The sequence below is a fragment of the Heliangelus exortis genome, chromosome 21 (genome assembly GCF_036169615.1).
Source record: "Heliangelus exortis chromosome 21, bHelExo1.hap1, whole genome shotgun sequence".
Classification (NCBI taxonomy): domain Eukaryota; kingdom Metazoa; phylum Chordata; class Aves; order Apodiformes; family Trochilidae; genus Heliangelus; species Heliangelus exortis.
In genome coordinates this window covers 6,823,434-6,846,124 of record NC_092442.1, presented here as the reverse complement: position 1 = coordinate 6,846,124, position 22,691 = coordinate 6,823,434, and the positions used below count along the sequence as shown (strand labels likewise).

General features: G+C 44.1%; 1 protein-coding gene across 3 annotated transcripts in view; it reads right to left on the bottom strand.

Annotated features, from left to right (window-relative positions):
* Positions 1-3,133: 3,133 nt before the first annotated feature.
* Positions 3,134-22,691, bottom strand: part of TAOK1 (TAO kinase 1) — a 65,366-nt gene continuing 45,808 nt past the window's right edge. For 2 of the 3 annotated variants that reach the window (XM_071764774.1, XM_071764775.1), the window contains exons 11-20: positions 21,292-21,459; positions 20,285-20,488; positions 18,991-19,125; positions 18,180-18,416; positions 17,330-17,458; positions 15,636-15,839; positions 14,869-15,108; positions 11,069-11,281; positions 9,799-9,981; positions 3,134-6,085 (exon numbers count right to left, since the gene is read on the bottom strand). In XM_071764774.1, the coding sequence (XP_071620875.1) occupies positions 5,624-6,085; positions 9,799-9,981; positions 11,069-11,281; positions 14,869-15,108; positions 15,636-15,839; positions 17,330-17,458; positions 18,180-18,416; positions 18,991-19,125; positions 20,285-20,488; positions 21,292-21,459 (2,175 nt within the window). In that variant the 3' untranslated portion in view covers positions 3,134-5,623. The remainder of the gene's footprint in view (positions 6,086-9,798; positions 9,982-11,068; positions 11,282-14,868; positions 15,109-15,635; positions 15,840-17,329; positions 17,459-18,179; positions 18,417-18,990; positions 19,126-20,284; positions 20,489-21,291; positions 21,460-22,691) is intronic. The other variant, XM_071764777.1, reaches the window with a different exon arrangement.

The following is a 22,691-nucleotide window of genomic DNA, read 5'->3' as shown; positions in this document are numbered from 1 at the left end:
CTCCTGGTTCCTGGACTCAGTGTGTGCACTCAGAGAAAGCAAGGAGAAAGGGAACCGATATTGGGGTTCTTTTGTTTGCTAGGACATGGCTTTAGGATGTTGTGAGGATGCCAGATTGGTGCAAAGCCAAAGATCATGTACCAAACTGCCTTCCTACCCCCACACCAGAGGACCCTCTGGGTGAAGTGCAAGTATTGAGACCCACAGCTCAGTGGCTAAGGTGCTTGTTTGCTGGCAAATCTGACTCACTGAGTCCCTCTCTAGCTGACAAAGGCCTTCCCTAGCAAAGCCTGGGCTGAGGGGCAGGGCAGGGATGCAGCAGCGTCACAGACCCAGATGGCTGAACCTCATTGTGCAACAGAAACCAGGGTTATCTGCTCTCACCGTTCCCTGGTGGGGTGATGTTTACTATGACCACTGGATATATCAGGTTTTTTTTTTGTTTGTTTTTCTGGCCGTAAACAGCTACCCACAACCCTCACATGTATTTCTCAACAGACTCTGGCTCAATTGACTCGTAAAAGTGCAAACTGAAACAAACACAGCAGAGGGATACAGCCTGGTGTCCCAGTCTGGGCACCCACCACTCCTCCATCCTTGGCACGGGGCTCTGGGCTTGCTGATGGCCAGCATTGGGGTGGGGAAGTCCCACAAGCAGGGGCACAGCTCAAGACAAACTACTTGTTGTGAAAGGGTAAGGATTTTCTAACCAATCTCAAACCTCACCTAAAAAGCTCAACAAGAAACTTTCTAAAATGGATAGGAGGGAAAATTGCTTCCGAATTCTCTGATAGCACAAAGAAGAGAGCCCATAGTTGGCTTGCTGCTGAGCTTGCTGGGCTTCCCCGGGGTTAAATATCACAGCTAGATGAATGCTTGTGACTTGTCACACAAGAACCATTTATCCCCCAAACTACCCAGTGTCTCACCAAGATGGGGTCTGCAGAGAACAAAGGAGAAGGTTAGAAGGGTCTTCACAGCTTGAGGAGCTCATGATGTCCAGCATGGCACTCATCTCTCTGCTACAAGAAAGACCAAGGTAAGATTTACTATAAGTACAGAGCAAGCTACCCAGAAGAACAAGGCTGTCCTCTGCTCACTGGACTCCAGGAACAAATCAAACACACCAAAGCAGAACACAGGATGGACCAAAAGTGGCTGTGTGTGTCAATGTGCATACACGTGTGCTCTACACACACACATGCTCATCTTTTAAACCTTCCAACTTAGCTTCCCTTTTGATCCTCCACATAACCTGCTCCAGTTACCAGACACATGCACAGGTAGACAGTGTTGAGAGTTAGTGGTGCCTTGACCTCGGGACCGCCAAAAGTCAGTGCTGGCACAGTGTGCCAAGACCATGCTGGGCTTTTCATCTCTCATGGCGAGACGCAGCTGGGGACTCTGAGCTCAGCCTGCTGAGCACTTCACCGGCCCACTCACCGCCTCCCCAGCAGATCCCTACATTGCCTCAACTGCTTTCCTATCGCTAGAGCATCTTTGTTTTCTTCTCTGCCCTCTTCTGACTTTCTGGTACGCTCTGGGAACTCTCTTCTCTCCCTTTCCAGCACACCCCTAGCAGCCAACCTACCCTCCCATGCCCCAGATAAAGCAAGCTACAATTAAGCAGAGCAGTATTTAAGTGAGGGCTTTTTGGCTGCGTTCAGCTCTGGCACAGCTCGTGGAGATGTACGTGCCCTCGCCCTGCTGCAGGGGTTGCTTTTGCTCATGAGCAGGAGTGCTCAAGAACAGCAGAACTGAAGTGCCCTGGCAGAAATGCACAGCATGGTGTGTGTGTACGTATGCCCACACACACGTACATACAGAATATATAAATATATACAAATGAGAGACCATATATATATATCCAGAGAGATGTGCGTATTCAACAGAGTAATGGTAGACAGTGGTACAATACAATTTATTGCCTCTCAAGAAATGGCACGTAAGCAGGGTGGAGGGGCAGGGGAGCCTGGAGTGCAAGGGGCCCTTTTCCCTGGGGAGGGGGGTTTAAAATAAACAGCATCATCCCAGGATGGACCAGGGTGCACCCATGCAGGTTACAGCCAACGTGCAATGCACCTTTCTTCAGGAGTGGGAGGGCTGGGTGGGACAGAGAGTGATGTCAGTCTGGCCCTGAGCCAGGAAAGGAATGATGGCTGCAGGGAATTTTCTGTGGAAAAGCTTGATACCGTACCACATTTAATTCTTCAACCCCTTTGAAGCTCAGAGGAGCAGATGCAGGTGAAACAGAGCTGTGGCCTCCATTTCAGTGCTGCATCTGAGGAAGAAAGCATGTGACGCTCAACATGGAAGGGAAAGGTAGCTGCTGACTCCCTGGGACCATGGAGAACAAGAAAAATGTGGTCCCTTTCACTGACTTTTCACTTTATTTTAATTAAATAAAATTAAAAGAAATTCAAATCAGAAAAGAGGTGAAAATGCTGGCTCCTCTTTTTTTTTTGTTTTTGTCTCTCAGCTAAACTACATCAGAAATTTGTCTTTGCAAAGGGACAAGACAAATAACCACAGAATAAAGAGAATTCAGAGGTCAGGGTGGTGATTTGAAAATACTGCAATATAGTTTGCAAAGTAGTCCCACACAGAAGAGTTTCCCCAGTGTTAAATACAAACATAAAGGATGTAAGAAAACATCTTTGCTGAGGTACTGGCGTAGTTTCCACAATTTACAAATTACAGTATTTTTAAAACCAAACTTAGGGCCTGACTGCTAACAGTACAAGATGGAATATTTAGTCTTACTTTTAAAAATACAGTTTGCAAACTGATTCAGAGAGTGTTTGCGTCTCTCTAGCGTGCAGTTCATGTATCTCAAAAATATACCAGAGATACATTAATTTTCAACAGCAAGGGTCTCCTCAAATACCTCCAAGGCACAGCCTGACCCCGTGTCCCTCTGGCTGAGTGATAGGGTGCTTTCTCTCAAGATCAGGCTTGTTTGGGACAGCTTTTCTTCCCCCACATACACACAAGGGACACACACATTTAGACCAGTTCATCTGAATCAGTTTTTGCAAACTATTTTAATTAAAATATTAACTTGTTGGAATAGTCCAGGTCTGCACATGATATACATGTAAAAATGGTTACTACACAATTCTTTTTTAATACAAAAAAAAAAAAAAAAAAAAAGCCAATATGGGATAGCCATCATTTGGATTCAGCATTCAGTCATGCTTGACATTACACAAAGATGAGTTGAAAGAATTCTGTTGAAATAGCTCAATTTAAGCCAGAGACTTTAACCAAATTCAAACAATAACAGAAGCAAAATAATGAGCCCACTGAACTTGCAGGTATAGCCTGTCCCTGCTGTTGCTGCTGCTGTTATGACAGAGGAGCTGAATGTTACAATGCTGTGTTAGCACCATGCTCTGGGCACACCTTCCACACTCACATGGTAAATCCCAATCCAATTTTGGCCTTTCATTTCATTTTGGTCTTTCTAACCTCAAGAAAATACAGGTACCTTTCCTAAATCAGTTTTCGCTGCATTTCAACAACAATGCAACACAAAAGAATGTCCCCAAAACATCCAATTCCACATAAAAACATAGCAGAGGAAAGGACAGGATAATTCATGGTCACCACTTGACCCAGGGGGAAACCAGAGTCACCTCTGTGGGACCACCATCTCATCCCAGACTTCTCTCACCTGTTAGTACTACAAAGCTCCTTACTACAGGCTGCTCAAATGGATTTTGGTAGAGCTTCCATCTATGATTAGTGATATGCTATGTCAAGATGCTAGAAATCCCAGTTGGATTCACTGGACACCAGCAGAGAGTTACGGGTTGGGAGTGGGTGTTGGTTCAGCTAAGGAAAGAACGCCGCCCTGCTGAGAGTACTGAACAGCAGTGAGACACTAGAATATTTACCACATAAATATGTCACATGGACAAACACATTCGGAAAACCTTGCTTTTAAGCCCTATAAACATATTAAAGGCAAATCCTAGAGTTAGCAGCTAGTGTTTTCTTCAAGATGATTAGTGTGCAAGGAAAAACATTTACAAAGAACCCTGGCTGGTCAGTCCCCAAGACGGAACTCTTTGCCTCAAGCCAAACTTCATCTACCTGATCTTCCCTCTCCCTCTAGCATTGGCTGACCTGGACCACCCTGGCACAAGAGCATGGGGGCATCTTCAGTTTCCAGCACTAAGGGATGACCCGATGCCACAAAGTCATTTGGTTAACGAGACTCCCTGTCCCCTTGATCACCGTAAGGATTTCACAACCTCCTTTGCTTCCTTTCAGTAGTACAGCAGCTCCAATGAGCCTCCTGGAAGTAGTGCCTTCTCACATGGTGTGATACGCTGCCAATATATCACAGCATCTCAAGGGGCTGTAAAAGTTGTGGAGTATTGCAGCAACAAAAAAAATAATAAAAAGGAGCCTCACATGCAGCAAGATCTACCGTGGTGATGTGGGTTAGTCATCAGCTGGGAAAGAGTCATTGGCTCAGCTCCTCCTGGTACACTGTGGCAACTAAACATTTAAACAGTTGGCTACACACTACATGTAAACAGGAAATTGCAACAAGCCAAAAAGGTAATAAATTGGTGGATGTAGTGTAATAATGAAAAACCTGATCAATGGCATTTTGTGACTATGGCATCCTTCAAAATACCTCTGGCATTTGAGACTGATTGGCTGAAAGTCTAAACATTTCTGAATGGAGCAAAAAGGACTACACTGGGCTCCAAGAATTATTCTGATGCTTAGCTAAAATGAGATGTCACAGTATTAGCTGTACAAGTGCATTACTTACGCTCCTCTGCCCAACCTCCTCTGAGCTACCAGCAGCACAGTCAGAGAGCGCTAAAGCTGGAATACAATTTTGAACATTTCTAGCCTGCTCCCACCAGACAGATCTACCTACACACTTCTCGGGAAACTGACCAGTGCCTTCTGAGAGAACTTCTTACATGACACGGAGCGGGCACTTGGGTAGAAGGGCCCTGCTGAGCCCTGATGTCTCTTGGCCTTTCTTCTCCCCCTTCTTCCTCACCTACAAGTCTTTGAAAACGCCTCCTGGTGGAGGCAATAATCTAGAAATGCACCCAATTTAATGACAAAGAAAAATGGAACAGAAGATCCAGCTGTTCCTCCTCTGGATGTTGGTTTAAAGGCAGCTTGCCTTGTTTCTGCAGGGTGGCAGTTCGAAATTTGCGGACATGGGAGGAGGTCTCCATTCTACCTCAGATTTCCTATAGAATGGTGTATAACCAGGGCACAGTCTGAGGCCCTTCTGTCCTGTCAGTATGATGACCACCAGTCAACTCTTCTGACTAATTGCATATATTTCTCAGACGCCCTCCCAAGACCCCTCCAAAAAGTAAAAACAAACCAAACCAACGACAACAAAAAAACCAAACCAAACCAAAACAAAAAACCACCCCCCAAAAACCCTGCAGCCAAATACTATGACATCCCAGTTAGTAAACACAAAACGTAATGCTTTACAAAATGAATACAATATTCCATGTGCACCCAGCTTCCACACGTCAGCACCGCACTGAGGAGGCTGCTGGGCTGGTGTCTGTAGGCAGTTTCTGGCAGACAGCTCCAGTGGAATTGCCACCCTCAGTTATTGTTTAAGTTATGTATAAGACATGTGTGAACCATTGGATATTTGTGAAGTAACACTTGTGCTCCTGCTCATGCCCTGTTCCGTCCGTCCCCCAGAAGCTGTCCGCCTCAGAGCCTGGGGGCTGTTGCGGACCCCTATAGCACTACTTCGAGGTACCCCCTGCATGGGCCCCGAGGGGTGACCCCATGGCTGGGGTCCACCTTGCATTGGATGGCCCCAAGCTTGTGGTGGGCCACCCATGGGATGACCCCAGTGAGGTCCTGCACCCCCAGTAGGATTGTGGGACCAGCCAGAAGCTCCCGGGTAGCTGTGGCTGAACGCCTCGGGGGAGAGATTAGAAAGAACCATATTACTAAAACCTAGCCTCATGCTTTCTGAGTCAAAGGCTTCGATCTCGCGAGCTTGGCGCTCCAGCAGGCTTCGTATCCGTTCGGTACGCTCATTCTGCAATGCCAGCATCTCCTCCTCAATCTAGGAAGGAAAAAAACAGAAGAAAGAGTCTGTAGTGGCAGGACTCCTTTACAGGCATGGCCCTCGAGTCTCTCAAGGACTTGTAACAGCAAGCTAGCAAGGAACCTTCTCCCCATGTTTCCACATGAGACTGGATCTAGATCAGATGTCCACTGACACACAATCTGTTCTGAATGCAAAAAGGTAAGTCCCACAGACCTGCATATGGCAAAGACTGGTGAATACCACTTGGAGGGTCTTGGTTGCTACTCCCTGGTGAATACAGAGATTTTAGGGGCATGAATCCGAAGTCTCAATGATACCAACAGCTTGACACACATTAATCTTTTAAGATGCAGCAAAGTCTACAGCTTCCATACAAGCCTACAGGGGAAGCACCTTCAGATAATGCCAAGCACTGTCACATACCTGCCAACACAGCTTAATGTGACCTTCACTGTTTGTAGCTGAATCTGATGATGATGACTGCTATTTTCACCAGGATTCCAATGTATGAGCCCACATACAGTTAGTTTCCTCTCCAGATTTTCTTAGCTCATGTTTATCACCTCTTATCTACCTCTTTCCTAAACTGGTTCCTTACGTTTCACTACCCCTGATATTTTCTCCAGTGTGTGTAGCTGAAGAAAGTAGGCAGTGATGTTTGAATTGTGTGGGAGATTATTAGCTAGATGATATGCAAGGCAGCAACTCCAATTTCTTGCCTGCAACCCTGTTCCAAATTGGTTTCCAACAGTACTTTGATAGGGGTATGGGGATCAGCTCTCTAAGTATGGAAAGCACAGGGCTACAACCTCCTGACACATACCAGACAGGGAAGAAAGCCTTCCTTATTGAAATCTTTACAGCCAGGTAGAGAACCAAAGAATTATTCTATTATCTTCTTGCCAGCACTGAAAAAAACCTACTTTTGGCCTCGGTGAAAAAGGCCAAATGTATAAAAAAGCAGCAGCCAAGACTTTCAGCATAGCTCGCTGGCATCTCCCCTGCTGTCAGCAGCAATGTGGCCAAGAGGTGTTATCTGGGTCTGTGCTGAAGGTGCTGGGCAGAGCACTGTACTTGAAAGCACTCTCTTGCTTCACTCAGGGAATATGCAAAGTGATTTCATCTGGAATTTAGGAAACAATCTGCTCTAGCATGACTCATCTCCTGAGCCATTTGGGGCTTTCAGAAACTGCTTTACCCACTTGCCTGTCTCTTGGAACAGGGTGACACTGACTCTCTCCATACTGCAGCCTTGCTCACTCTTGCTAAAGCTGGGCAGAGGGCAGCTGGCTTGGAAAAAGCAGAAGAGGAAGAAGGTGCCTTCTCTAACATTAGGTCTTTAAAATGCTCTACTAATTTTTTCCAGTCCTGCTATCAAAAGCAGGATCTTCCTTTTTCAATGTCTTCAGCCTGTCCAGCTGCTCAGTTTTCAGTCTTCATGGCAGGGTGATACAGACAGCTGGGTGCAACTGAACTTCACAGAAAGGCACAGAAACACACTGCATCAAAATGGCATCACTTAAGAATGACCTCAGGATGCAGGACTTTGAAGATGAAGTGTGGGAAGGAAATGTGTGAATGTGAAGTCTTTTAAAGACACTCTTGGGACATGCTCATTAATGGTGCAACACAAACAACAAAGCAGCAGGGTATAGCTTGTGCAGAGCCTCAGATGGTGCAAGCAAAGGCTGAGCATTGGTGGGGCTGGAAGCTCCCTCCTTAGCCCAAGTCAAACACACATGCTCTGGTGAGTTACTATGGTGATGGGCACCATCAAAGAATCAAGAGCACTGAGCTAGGAAGGAAGCAGAGTCCTAGGCACACACTAACTTCTGGAATCTGGCTTATTACTGAACACCAGGGACTGACTTTGCCACAGGCTATGTATATATTTGTGCATATAAATTCAGACATTAATCTTGCACACATACCTGCCCTTTCCCTGGCTGCCAGCTTCAGTTAGCACAGGCATGCAAATACCAGGTGACATTACTGTGAGACTCACAGCAACTCAAGTCTCACCAAAACAGAGCTACACTCCTGTCCCCAAAAACATCCTTACAAAAGGAGGATGCATCTATCTACCTTTGCACCCTTGTGTTTACCCTCAGGCTGCTGCTGGGTGACTGTTTCTCAGCATCATATGTATTGCTAAATAAGGGCTCCCACCTATGCAAACTGAAGGACCACGCCATCTTTTGCTATTTTAATGCAGCAGCCACATAGGGATGCACCTGGCACACAAGCAGATACAGAAAAATTATGATAGGTCTTAATAACATTACTAACTTATCATCACCGTTACTGATGCCAAAAGCTTTGTAGGGGCTTTCTGTACACAGAGATTTCAATCCTGGTTCACACTGGAAGATTTTTACATCATTATTATTGGGTGATGTGTGTTTCCTTAAATCACTGGCCCCACTTCAGCATTTGTCATAACACCCCGTGCAATGCACCGTAGGTTGCTCTCACAGACAAGGAGCCGTGACCAGCAGCAAGCTCGCTGCAACATTCTTCCTCCCAGAGCTCTCGGCAGATGGTGCCACCAGAGGGCAACGCACACCCGACACAAATATCTACCAAAACACTGGGCTGTGACGGGAGGTGTCCTCTTCTGGATGAGAGAAAAACAACTAGCGATGGGGTCTAAAGACAGCTATTACACTGAAATGCCTCAAGGGAATTCTGTTTTCACAAATCCAGTTAGTTCCAGAGATTCAGCTCTACTTTTAGGACTGTGCTGTCTGCTCAGAGATGCTTCCTCGGCTGACCGTGAGGTGGAGCAATTTTATTCCTTCTATCAGCCCAGCATCCATCTGCTAGCCTATGGGAGAAGTACAGTGTGAAGAACCTCTAGGCCACAGAGTAACTGCCCTAATTTATTAATTGCCGATCAGCAAAGTTGGGAACTGTTGTGTGAATTGTGATGGCTGGCACCCACAAGGCAAATCAAAAGGAAAAAAAACTTCTGCAGGAGGAAGGCTGTGCGTTTCCTCTTGCTGGCTGGTGCATTACCACTCCCCTTCCCTGGTGCCACTCACCCACCTTTCTTGGTGCACCACATGGCTGGCACAGAGTAGAGATGCATACTTCAACAAGGAGCACCATGATACACACAGCTAATTACAAGTTGAAAAATAGGGAGCAGCAGGTCACCCATACTCCTGCTAGTTTAGGGAGATGCTGCAAACAGCACCATTTCCATAGCAAATGCAGTTCATAGGGAAGCTGCAGATTGCTCTCCACAGACTGACAAATGGAGCAGAGCTACAGTAACATAATATTACCACAAAACACAGGGGCTCAAGTATATTTTAACCCTCTCCTTCCCCAAAGATACCTACCGCTGATGCCATACAATCTCCAAAAAATCCCTTAGCTTTAGGTTGTTATTGTCTGTCCTCTAACGGGCCAAGGAAGCTAATCTGCAGCTCAGAGACAGAAAGAAAGAACAGTTCACTTTCCCTTCTGCCTAGAGAAGCACTGCTCCCTTTGGCACGCTTCAAGCAGCTCTATCCCAGCCAGAAGCTGCTCACACAGGATGGCTGAGCTGGCAGAAAGTTTAGCCTATGTGTCACTGAGCTATTATCCCAGACAGGCAAATACCCAAGTGCCCTGTGTTACTATACACTGCAAGGTAAAAGCAATTTCTCTCTCTATTAGTAAGTACAGAGTAACTTCAGATCTGAAACACAGCGCTAATGCCGCTTGCCTGCCCATTTTACCTTCTGCTCAAGGAGGGCCCGACGGAGGGACACCCTCTGTTCAAGATCACGCAGCTCCCGATCATGCTGGGCTTCTGCCTGCATCTTGATTTTACTCTGATATGCATTCAGCAGCTCCAATTCTTGCTGCAGCTGCATCTTCAAAACCTGGCACTCTGCTTCCTGCGCCTCATCCAAACGCAGCTGGGAAAGACAGACAATAGAGACGTTTCACTATGGGGTAACCACTCATGACACTCCGGGGGAGGACTGCAGGGAGGAGGGGGAGAATGGGATGGAACTTTGTTTTCTTAGCAATACAATCGGTCTCTATTGTACTTTGCTTCACTGAACAGAGGACCTATGGTGACAAAGACTGGTGACAGTGAGCCCACAGCGCTGATGCAAGTGATGCTGATGAGCAGTGGCACCTCAGGAACCACGATCCATACTGAAGGGACCAGACTGCTGGAAGTGCCAACATCCATAGCTTGCCTATTGCTAGAGGCAAAGAGAAGATCTCTTGCTCTGTTCAACTGTATTAACCCATTACCTGTACACCAGAGACTTAAGTCCATATTCCTGTCAATGCAGGACTTCAGGTGAAAGAATATGACAGAAGCCTAAAAGCAACATGATACTGAACTTTTAACCTTCCCATACATAAATTAAGCCAGCTGCCCTGCCTCACAGCATCAAATTTGTACAGAGTGATGTGAGCAGGACACAATAAGTAAGAAGGGCAAAGAAAACTGCACATTGTTGTAGCCCAGACTCAAAGCATTGCTCATATGGTCATCCCTTAGATAAGCAATCTTTTACAAGGAGTCACAGAACTTTCACAACACTTTTAACATTATTTCAGATTTACAGTCAAAATTCTGAACTCCTTCGTGACTCAATGAGCATCTTCCATCAGTGGGACATGCTTTGAGTGGTGTAATTGACAAATCAAAACCTAAACGACTAGAGACAGCAAGCTGCATATTATTTAATGATGCTCTGACAGGGACATTTATGTTGTCAGACTTCATGCAAAAGCAGTCCTCTGGCCACAGAGATGCAAGACTTTGCATCTCTGCAACAGCAGCTTCAACTTCAACCTGCCTACAGAGAGTAACATCTCTTTCCCCTGCATTTGAATGTTGCTTTTTAACTACAGAGGAATGACTGTGCTGGGTAAAGCACATGTAGGAAGGAAGCAGCTAGCCTGCTGTCAGGATACAGATTGGTTAAAATGCAAACATCCCTATTTGGCTGAGGAACCCTGGGTCCCTCGGAGGCGACTCACAGCTTGTGTAGAGAGCATTTCATTAATGCTGTGATCATACTGCTCAGCCAGGATAGCCAGCTTCCGGGTCTGCTCCTCCTTGAGCCGTTTGAGGACAGCTTTATGTTCACTCTTTGGCGTGGTCTCCAGCAGATGGTTTCTCAGTGCTTTGTACTGTCTGGTTTGGATCTTGCATGTATCCTGAAACTGCTTCTTTATCTGTAGTTCTTTTGACTGGAAAGATGGAGGGGACACAAAACAAAGAAAAAAACAGCATGTTTCAAATGGGAGAAATATCCATTCAAATGGATATTTAGGATTACATTAAGGATATGAGTTCAAGAATCCACAAATGTATATTAACATTTACAGTGCAAGGAGGGAAGCAAAATACAAAAGAGGCAATGACTGTTGCTGCAGCTGCTTTGACACTGCTACTGTGCGAAACAATTACAATACAGACACTTTTATAACAAAGCTCCAGCCTAAATACAGCTGTCCCTTCACAAAGAGCCTTGCATTTGTCACTGGACTGGATCCAGTGCTGGGTGTTGCTTTTCAAGAAAAGTTCTTGAGGGACAGGACTAATATTTATTAGCACCAAAAGCCATACTTACACAGGACTGTGGCTGTATGGCACATACACATGAACAAAACTTAATGTTATGAAAGAAAGCAGATATGGTGCATGGGAAGGGACCGGGAAAAAGAGCAACACTTTTTCCACTGAGGGTTTGATGAAGATAAGATGTATTCTTGCCCTTGATATTAAGAGCCTGTTTTTCCTTAAGAATGGCTGGGAAAGATTAGATGCTTGAAGACGTACACCACAAGGAACATTAGCATTGTGCTAGCCTAGTAAACAATTCCCCAGTCCCAGTGGATACTTATTTTTCCTTCTATGCTTGCCAGCACCTCTGCATAGTTCAGAGACATAACTTTGTGATTGCACACAAGGCTGGGAGACATCAATCCTGGAAAAGGTATCTGGATTCAGTTTTGCTGTATGACCTTGAGGAAATGAATTTTCTTTTTTCTTTCACCTGCTTTACCTGCTTCCAGAGCAGCTTGCAAGGGTTTACATCTACTAATTCTTTTAAGGCTCTGAAAAGGAGGGCATTCTAGAGTTCCCTGGATCATTCCACAGGAGGGCTGGCAGGGATACTTCTAACTAAGCAAAACCCAGAAGTGACGAAACAGATAAGAATATAAATAAAGAAAAACCCTTCAACCCCCACATCAGGGCAGTCAGTATGCACCATCATGTCAAAAGCTGAAGTACTGGGGGCAGGAACAGAGCATAGGAACAGATTCTTGTCCCTTGAATAAGTTACAAGAGCCCTGGGATCTGAATCAGCAGGGTAGATCTTTATATGTGTCTCCCATCAGCTCCTCCACTGCCTGCTCCTGGCACCAGCTCCAGGCTCAGAGTAGGTAATAAGCAGAGCACTTGTAGCTACCTCAAAAGGTACAGTGGGGTCAGACAACACATCCAGCCCAGTTCAGACATCAGCACAATATGCTGTTTAAACCAACAGTTCCACTCGCCTAACCTGATGCAGAAAACACAAAGATGGGGTTCATTCAAACCAAAAAATGTAGCACAGAGAGGAATACCTTACTCCTAACCTTTCTAAATTCACAGAAGTTATCTCTCTCCAGGAAACCTTTAAGGTTGTTTCTCCCCGCCCTTAGGGGAAGTGTGAGCAGGTTACACATTCCCTTCAGGTCACAGCACAACATTAGCAATTTATTTTACCCTCACTTTCTGTGAAGTCCTGCTTGGACACCAGACTGTTTACAGGCTTCCAACCCAAAGGCTTTAACAACAGGAAACAGAAGGGAGGGGTAAGATTTCCAGTCAGACTTCTGACAAGATCATTTTGACCTATTATTGTGAAATACCAGCATAAGGGTATTTGCATCACAATTAAAACACTTGAACTAATAACAGAGCAGTTTTCACTGAAGGGTGAATTCTAGTTATGGGTCCTTCTGGTGCTGTAATAGCAGCAGACACTGACCGTTAAAAAATCTGCTTTCAGGACAAAGGACCTGACAAAGTAACAAAGGGAAAGCCTGAAACACGTGCCCTTGAGGAAAAACGTTGCTGGAGAAAGAGAACAAATAGTCAAATTATCTATTCAATTAAGAATACTTGCCTGCATTAGTCAGAAGCAAGGGAAGGAATTAAACCTAGGGAACAGCCTCAATAAATAGGGGATTGTGTGACCAAGGGAAGGTCTGTCCAGGCTGTGTTATTAGCACTGTGTGTACGCAAAGGTGCTGGATTGACAGCTCAAGCCTGAAATCCTTCACTAATCGCAGAACAGCCAAGGAAAGCAACGTGCAAGCTTTCCACGCTCCCCACAAAGCACTCCAGCCCTCTCCTTGCTGGAAGAGGGAAGGGGCTGAAGAGGTTGCAGAAGTGAGAGGGCAGCCCAGAGACCACCGATCCCACTGTCCCAATCGCACGACATGGCACAGCTGTGCTGCCCACTCGTGTGTGCACCACATCACCTTGGGGAGGCAGAGCCCATTCATGCTAATCTCAGAAGGATCAACCTAATACAGCTGCTTCAGTTTTATTCAGCTCAGAGTGCAGCACAGCTTCCCTGTGAAGTCATCAGCTATTTATACACTATATCCTTGGAGATTCTCAACAGCAATCAGATGGTCTTCTTATTCTCACAAGCTAAGTTTTCACTATTTAATATTATTCCAATATTGACAAGACAGGTTTGTTGGTTTTGTTTTTGTTTGTTTGTTTGTTTGTTTTCTCTCAAGTTCTATTTTAAAGTTGGTTATTTTCTCTGGAAGAAGATAACTCGCAGGTGGCAAAAACTAAGTCAGATGGGAAATATTACCAAGACGAAAGACCTAGAACAACAAAGAAAACCCATGCTCAGTATGCCATACACTCATTTTGTTATTGGCAAGGCTGAACACTGGGTGGAGAGAAGAAGTCTGCCTCCTCAAAGGAAATGTACCAGGCAGCTTTGTGAAAGGCCTTATATTCCCTTCTCAAGACTTTTGAGAATAAACCACTGGACTCCTTTGGATGAAATGAAGGCTTACAATGAAAACACTAAGAGCCTTAATTAAAGAAGCCCTGTAGTTCTGGTCAGCCACTGCAGTTATAAGGGCAGGGAGAGAAATCCATGGCAGCTTTGACCCAGCAAAGGTCAGTGCTAGGAGCTTCCTGAGGACACTGCAATTGGCTGGTAGCTCTCTCTTCCCACCATACCTGCTACCACACCAGCTTTAATATAAAAACAATAACAAGAGGTGCCAGCCAAGACCAACAGTGCTGTTCATTTTGATGCACACAGGAACATGAAGTTTTTTTGCTCGGTTTTTGAAGCAACACAGAAAACCAGATTTTTCTCTTGTATACGGAGGCAGAAGAGGATCAGAAAACAGTGTAGGAGGGAGAGGAAGAGAGACACTGCAAAGATTAAATGCATCCTAAACTACCACAAAGAGGAAGGCACACTGCTGAGAACAATAGCTTCTCAACCAAACTGGGGGAACGGTGCTGCTCGGCCTGCCTGCAATGCACTGCAACCCATATCAACACCACTATGGTTCACACACACACAGTGCTTTCAGGCTGCAGTTGCACCTTGGCAGTCCCACAACTTAACAAAATTGACACTTTTAATACAAGGTATTAATTACACAGCAAAACACCTCTGCAGATCAATGAGCTCCACAATACCATGGACCTGTATAGAACGCAAACAAGAACCAAGCTGCAGTGTACCACTTTTCCACCACCACCAGCAGCTCACACCCAGAGCTCCTCTATCCTGTAGTACCTTCAGGCTCTTGGGCTGTTGCCGGACCTCCATGACGTGCTTACGCCTCAGCTCCCGCTCCCGGCGCTTGTTGTATTCCAGCTGGTTGGTGAGCTCAGTCTGGTGCTGGAGTCGGATCAGCTCACAGCGCATCTTCTGGATGGTACTGAGATGGCGGAACTCCAGCTCCTGCATGGACTCATGCTGACGCAGCAGCATGGCATGCTCCAGGTCCTTCTGGGTCTGCCTCTTGTTTAACTCCTAACAGGAGAACAGAGGGATAGATTTTTTTTTTTCTTTTTTTTTTTTTCCCCCACTTACTTGAATTTTCATTCACAACGTGACATTCCACCTTATTCACAAGGGCATTTCTTTCTTCCCGAGGCATCTGAGGACAGAGCACAGAGTTTCTACGTCTTATCAGAGGCAGACAGAACCTCCACCCGTAATTTTTCCTTCCTCTTTTCATTTTTCTTCCTCCTGTTCTAGATGCTCAACAGGATTCATAGTAAGCGTCTTCTAGACTGTAACTGTTGTGCCTGCTCACTTTTTGGATCTAAAAATTCTCCCACAACAGGGCATTAACATTTGATCCCCCATGGTCCCCTAAATGCCACAAGGTTTACCAGGCAGTGTTACAAAACACATCAAACCATTATCTCAACCTTATAAAAAACCTTAGATGTGCTACGCAACACCTCAGTGAGGCTGGAGCTGGAATGCAGGTGCTCCTGAGGGACAAATTTCACACAGGTGGTTCCAGGTCTCATCTCTGCCTGTTCTCTTACCTCCCGAACCAGGTCCTGCTCCAAATTATGGCGGCCAAGGAGCATCCGTCTCTTAAAGCGGCGACACTCCAGCTCCAAGTACTGCCTCTGACGCCTCAGTAAGTTGGCTTCTTCCTCTGCCTGGAAATGCTGGATGTTCTCCTTCTGCTTGGAAAGCCACTCCTGCTTTTCCTTCTTTGGAGTGCTCTGGTTTTCATTCAGCTCCTGATAACAGCAAGGTAATTAATTGTGGAACAGTCACATTAAGCTCCTTGGCCCTGAACTGGATGGACCTGCATGGATGCTTCATATCACATATCGAGGGGAACATCAGGAGAAAGTTCACAGTGGGGCAAATTCAACTACAACTTTTTCTTTTACATTGGTCATTTTAACCAGCCAAAATGCTGGTTCATGTTCACAGCTGCCAGACACACGTATTAGCTCAAAATGTAACAATGATGGCTCACCACAGAAAACAAAAGACATTTGGAGGTCCTGCTACACTGCCTGACAAATGTTTTTACAGGCTCCCAAAGGAGTGAAAGTAGAAGGGAAGCATTGTCATCCTGTTGTTCAAAAAAAAACTCCAGCCACACAAAGCACATTAGAAATTTTTTTTCCTTGCTTAATGAGAGAAACATATATATGTTTTAAGTAACTCATCAAGGCAAAGCCACTCACTGAGATGCCAGGATGCATAAAAACAATATAAAGAAGCTCACAGGCGAAACTTAAGGCCATGGTTTCCACATTTCCACTATATTCAATAAATAGCTTGAAGCATGTTGGGCAAGACTCCACTTTCTTGAAATGCCTCCTGAGAGGCAACCAGACTCATCACATTTCAACTTAAGGATGAGACAGAACTCTGTATTTCATCAGTGCTTCCTGGTGCTCAGTGATCTACTGCACACTTAGAAGAGCCCAGGGTACTACAGTTTTGTTAGAACTTTTTTAGCTCTGTTGCTCTTTTGCCTTTTTTTTTTTCTCCTGGGAAATGCCTATGTTTGGGAATATTCCCCCCTTTGGAGCAAGTTCCAAAGTTGCGTCACAGAAGTTGTTGGTTGAGCACTAAATGGTCCCTTCAGATTCAGAAAAATTATTTATAGTGCTTAAGGTTTCAGCCACTCCACAAAAAGAATCAGGAAGTTTGATTCTACCATTTCTCGGCATTTCACAAAGGTTATGATTTTCACTGTGGTACAGTGAGAATTAAACTATCACAAAGTTTTCTCCATTAAAAAATAGTGTTTTACAGATATTTTCCTTTAAAAAATCTGCAGGCCATCTTTACTGCTCTGTTTTCTTCCTGCTGCTACAGAAATATCATTTAAGTGATAAGAAATTTTATTAAGTGCTGCAGTGGTCAATCTCTGTAGCAAAACGTTATGAGAAAAATGCTCAGGACTTCTTAAACTCCCTTTTTTCATTCCTTAGGACTGCCAAATTTGCATGTTTCTTTCTAAATTTTAATCAATGGAGAAGTTGGTACTTCCACAAGATGAACATATAGGTGCCAATCTATAACTAAACCCCCTTACTCTAAGGCCAAAGATATGAAGCAAATACAGTACATACAGGACTGTGCTACAAAATACAGAACTTGTTGCAATCCAGTGAAAGATCAGTTGTGCACGGGGGCACTTTTATTTCCAAATGTTCACCGCCCTCCCACTGTGCTACAGTCATATTTCTCATTGCAGGTGAATTACCTCTTTCAGCTGCTCTTTACGGAGTTTATATTCTCTCTTCTGGGACTCCAGGAAACTGTTCAGTTCTTTTTTCTGTTGGGCCTGAATATGCTGTTGAAACTTCTTTTCTTCATTGGCCATCACTTTAGCCTACAGCAAATCCAGTAGCAAATCAGTCTAAGTCCTAAGCTCATGTTCCATTTTGGCTCCAAGACCCAGAACTCACAGTACAGTCACCATGATACTCACCAGAACTGAGTAAGTATGAGCCTCAGCAGCTTGCCCTCACCCTCTTCTCATTCCACCCCCCTAACAACACACCATCAGGAATCCTTTCCAGTGCCTCCCTCCTCAGCCCTATTGTTCACCTAGTCTTGCCTAACAAAGTCAACCTTTCCATGAAATACACCCTTAGCCCTCCACTGAGAGATCCAAGATGAACAAAGAATCAATAATAGTAGCTGCAGGCGGCACCATTTCGTTATCAATTATTTAAAAGCATAAAAACCCTCATATATCCATCAGCAACTAGGCAGTGAACATTTAGGGGTAGGCTGGCACATTTCTCTGCAGGCTCCGTAACACTTGATGGCAGTCTGTTATTGACAGCAGAGACAGGGCAAAACAAAGGTAAACTTTTTTTTTCTGGGGTCAGTGTACCAAAATTTAGTGTAATGCACTGTGATGAAGGACATACCTTTCCTCTAGTTACATAAACCCTTCAGTGTAAGCAGGTGATATATTAGCTTTATTCTAATTAGCAATTTGCTTAGCTCCTGAAAACAGACATTCCAGAGACTACAATGTCCTCTCTTCATCAGTGAGGGGAGGCAGACAATTCAATGCACAAATACCGACCATCATCTCCTACCTCTTTTTCCATGGCTGCTTGGTGCTTCTTAATTAGCTTTTCCATTTCTGCTGCAAAATTGTTACGCTGTGTCTCAAGGTCTTTGTCCAACCTGAGGCGATGCTCGTCCATCTCTGCCTTCAGTTTATTCTCTAACGCCATCAGTTGCTTCTGGTGTTGCCGTCTCATGCGTTTGTAGCCAGACATCTGCTCTCGCAGCTCAGAGTCTTGTTCATGTTCCTGCATTTGCCTTGTCACCTAGGAAGGTAACCACACTGGGCCTAAGTTAATGCTTGTTCATCTGCTTTTCAGCAGTACCACAAAAGAAAACTATTCAGTAAAGAAATAAGATTTTTTTTTTTGTAAAGAAAAGCGCACATCCTAATGGCAGCAGAGCAGATTAAAAGCTGAATTCTGCTGCAGAAGATAAGCTCACATGGGCTCCAGCAGAAAAACTGTGCAATTGTTACAAAGCTGGTACCAAAACTCTTTTTAGCCCACTGTAATGAGCATGCATATATACATACATACACACACAAACATAAATAATATGCACACGAAAATAAAAGCCAGCTCATTATTACAAACAGTTCCCTGCATACTGTGAAACATACTGGTTCTGAAAATATCCAATATTCACAAATTACGTTTGCCCAGATGTCGCATTTAAGCTTCTATTAACTTTCATTAAACTATTTCAGTGATAATATCTTAGCCAGCGAAGACAGCTCACATTCTGATGAAATCCTAACAGCTCTAAGTGGTTTCATAGCCCTGTGTTCAAAGGTGTCCCTCCCTACACAACTTCATCAAAATAACAACCTTAACCTACCAGCGATGCTGTGCGTATGGTAGCAAAGTGTTCTCGGTTGCGATAATGAGACTTGTGGCGAGATACTTGGGGAGGAGACTGGGGTTCTGATGCCCTTGTTCGAGGATCTGATTCCTCTCTGTAGTTTTCTTCCTCCTTATCAGCAAATATTAATGTGAGAATAAAGAGAAACCGTGTTACAGAAGATTTTTATTTTGGTCTCGTTCAAAAGACGTTCAAAAAGGAAGAAAAAACATTTCCCATCCAGCAGCCCTGGAAGATCCTCCTGGTAACAGTGGGATGAAGGAATATACTGCACCAAGAGCTCTGATCTAAGATCTTTGCTTTTGAAAATTTCATTGCACATTATTACTAAGAGGAAACTTACTAATTAAAGCTGAAAATGAGAAAAATAATTGGAAAATTGAAAACTGACTTAAACAGTTTACTCCAACAAAACATAAAAGCTATAAAGTAGATTATATCAAGTCAGAAAGAAAAAAAAACACAACATCTTTGTAACCCTGAAAGATAGAGGAAGATTTTCATTACACCCACTCCAGAAATACCTCAAAGCAAATTTTAAAATTTGTCATGGTGTATTCCACATTCTTATTTTGAGTTTGTCATTCATCACAAAGCGATTAGTAGTTAGATATGATACACTAATTAACTCCCCGAGGACATACCTGTGTCTTTGTTGCATATCTGAGCAAAGAACAAAACATTCTAACCACACCTATCATTAGGTTCCTGGGTTGAGAAAAGGTGTGATAACCCCTCCACAGCTAGAGCAGCAGGGTGCAAAGGGATGCTCCCCAGTGCTGCCTTTCTTTTTCTGTGCATCTTTGTTCTTTAACCAAATACTCAAATCAAGTGCTGGGAAGCTGGGTGCTTCAGAAACATATTTCAATCACGGCTGAGATCTTATGTTCTTAGATACAGGAATTCACTAACTAGAAGGTAACAATGTGGAACACTCACATCATTTTGGCCCAGGAAGCAGCACTCTGCAAGTTAAAGGCATCCCTTAAACAAGCCTATTCACAAGCTGACATTCCAACTCTTCATGGTAAAGCAAAGCAGTTTTGAAACAATGCAGTTGGCAAAGTAACTTTTAGTGAAGCAACAGATACAAATGATCTTTACAGCAACCTCCCAGAGTTTCCAGTGCACATTAATATACTGGGACACAATATCAGAAGCTGCAGATAATGATTTAGGATAGGAAGCACTCGATTTTTTGTCATCATGCCAACCAAACACTCTCCCATTTTACACCTTCAGAATCATCCAGTAGCCATCTAATTCTTACCGGCTTTAAATGAATGACAGAGCTGTTTGACATCACGGTGTGGTCCCCCTCCATCATATCCAGCTCACTCTTATCATCCGAGGCATCTGGAAGACTGTTAACACTACTGCTTTGGCTACTGGCACTGATAGACATACTAGGAATGGACTGATTACTTCCGACACTATTCACTGTTCCTGTCCTGCCGACACCATGATCTTGTTCCTAGGAGAAAGAAATTATTAAGAAAATCCAAATCCAACACACTTTTATCTATGGACACTGCCAAATTAAATGTTCATTCCATCCTTTCTTAAAGGCATCCACCTGCCAACGTCATGGCAGTTCCTGCCCTCCAGGCATTGCCATGAAACATTTCTCTTGTGGGATGCTGGGGAGAGAAAGAATCAGCCTCGTCAAGCTGAACTGGCTGATGTCAGATTCATTTCAGCAGCGAGCCTGCTAACAAGCTGAACTCTATCATCAGCAACAGCATGTCACCAGAAACTGTTCTGACACCATCATCATCTATGTGTTCAGCTGGGACCCTGCACCTCACACAGTTCCTTTCTGCACATGGGAGTACTGCAATCCACAGTCTTGATTTCTGCATATTTTTTTTAAGAAACAAATAAAAATTTCCATGTCTCAGACTCAGAGCAACATTTTCTGGACAAAATGAGAAGACTGTCAAGGGCCTTGTACATATGGTCAAAACAGTGGTTAACTGCAGTTGCTGAGAGTCCTCATAAAGCCTTATGAGCAGGCAAATAAAGCTCAGATTTACAGAACTGGAAGCTAACTGTTCAAGCATGAACACATGGTACAGCTTCTTGCCAGCACTAGGCATCTACCCTGTTTGTCCTTTGTGCCTTGAGGTAGCTTTATTCCAAAGCACAGAAAGGAAGACAGAGTTTACAGCCGGGTGTGTAAAGAGCCTCCGTTCGCTTTAGCAATATCTGAGTTGTGGTTATTTAAATGACAGCATCATTCCCTGGGTCAGTGATGAAATCCAAAGCTTCTCTCACCTCCTCTTCCTCCTGTGTTTCCACTGCAGGACCATTGTGCGCCTCTTGGAAGAGGAGCTTCTTCATTTTACGGTACTGCAGGTTGTCCAGTTCTCTCACTGCATCCTTTGTTCTCTGAATCAAGTCTATTAACACTGTTTCAGGCCGCTCCCGAAGAACAAACATGTGCTGTAGAACACAGGGATAGATGAGTGACCTCTTAGGCCTTCACCCCACATGTTTTGAAGATAAAGTTATGAGCTCTAGTTGGGTTTGTTAGCCCTCTTCCCCACACAGAAGGAGAATACCTTCACAGCTTACATTAGTACTATTTTTAGACTTCATGATCCAGATGGATTTCAGAATGATTGCTTTCTGATGGGAGAAGTCAACCAAAAAGTAAAGATGCAAAAAAGCCCCAAAATGCAAGAATGGTATTTCATGTACCATGAAAACAGGTTCAGTTTAAACTTAGACTTCTCTGTAGAGGTATTTAGAGATGATATCTACTTGTGGTTCAGAGGGGGAAGAGCAAGGAATAACATACAAATAATGTTCTACTGCTTAAATATCTCTAACCAAATATTAATTAACTCATCATCTAACTCTCACTCTAAAATCCTTTTCCTTCTTTAGAAAAGCCTGAGAATCAGATATTCAGCATAGAGCTCTGAGTCACAAAATAGCCCTGGAACAGTTAGCCATGTTATGCTCTTGATTTGGAAATAGTCACTGCATTTCACCGCAAAGGTGGCTACATTCTGCCAGTAGGTAAAACAAATCCTGTCTCTGTATGCCAGAAGCAGCTTTTGCAGTCTCCAGATGAAATGTGCTGTGCAAGCATGAGTCATTATTAACACCACCACTAGTTTCATTTTGTTCCTTAGGAGAACTGCATTGCCATTTCCAACACGTCACATTCCCTACCTGTCCCTGTGAAGTGGCCTGCAGCTGTTTCAGACTATAGATATGGAAGGAATAAATTCACAAACGTTTCATTTCCATCAATGTTCTCTTTAATTGCAGTGCACTGCTCAAAATAAAACCAAGCTGCAGAAGTCTGAAATGGCAGGACTACACACCCACGCCAAAACCTTTACTGGATAATTGCCTTTACTTTCTGAATAGTCTGTTTTTAAAGAGGCAAAAGTCCTGAGGACCATTTCAATAACAAAATACAAAAAGGTGATGATAGAACCTTCTTAAATAGCATCAACTTCCCAGCAATGCAATATTTTGGAAAAATCACTGTTTAGCACAAACCTGGCCAGGATAAAACCCCCCAAAAATGTCATGAACCCTGTAAAGAGAATGACAAGCTAACAAAATTCTGAATGCCATCAGATGCCACAAAGGAAATCCACCAAAGTGGAACTTAGAACAAAGCAGTTCTAAATCTAATGTCTGTGCAAGTTACATTC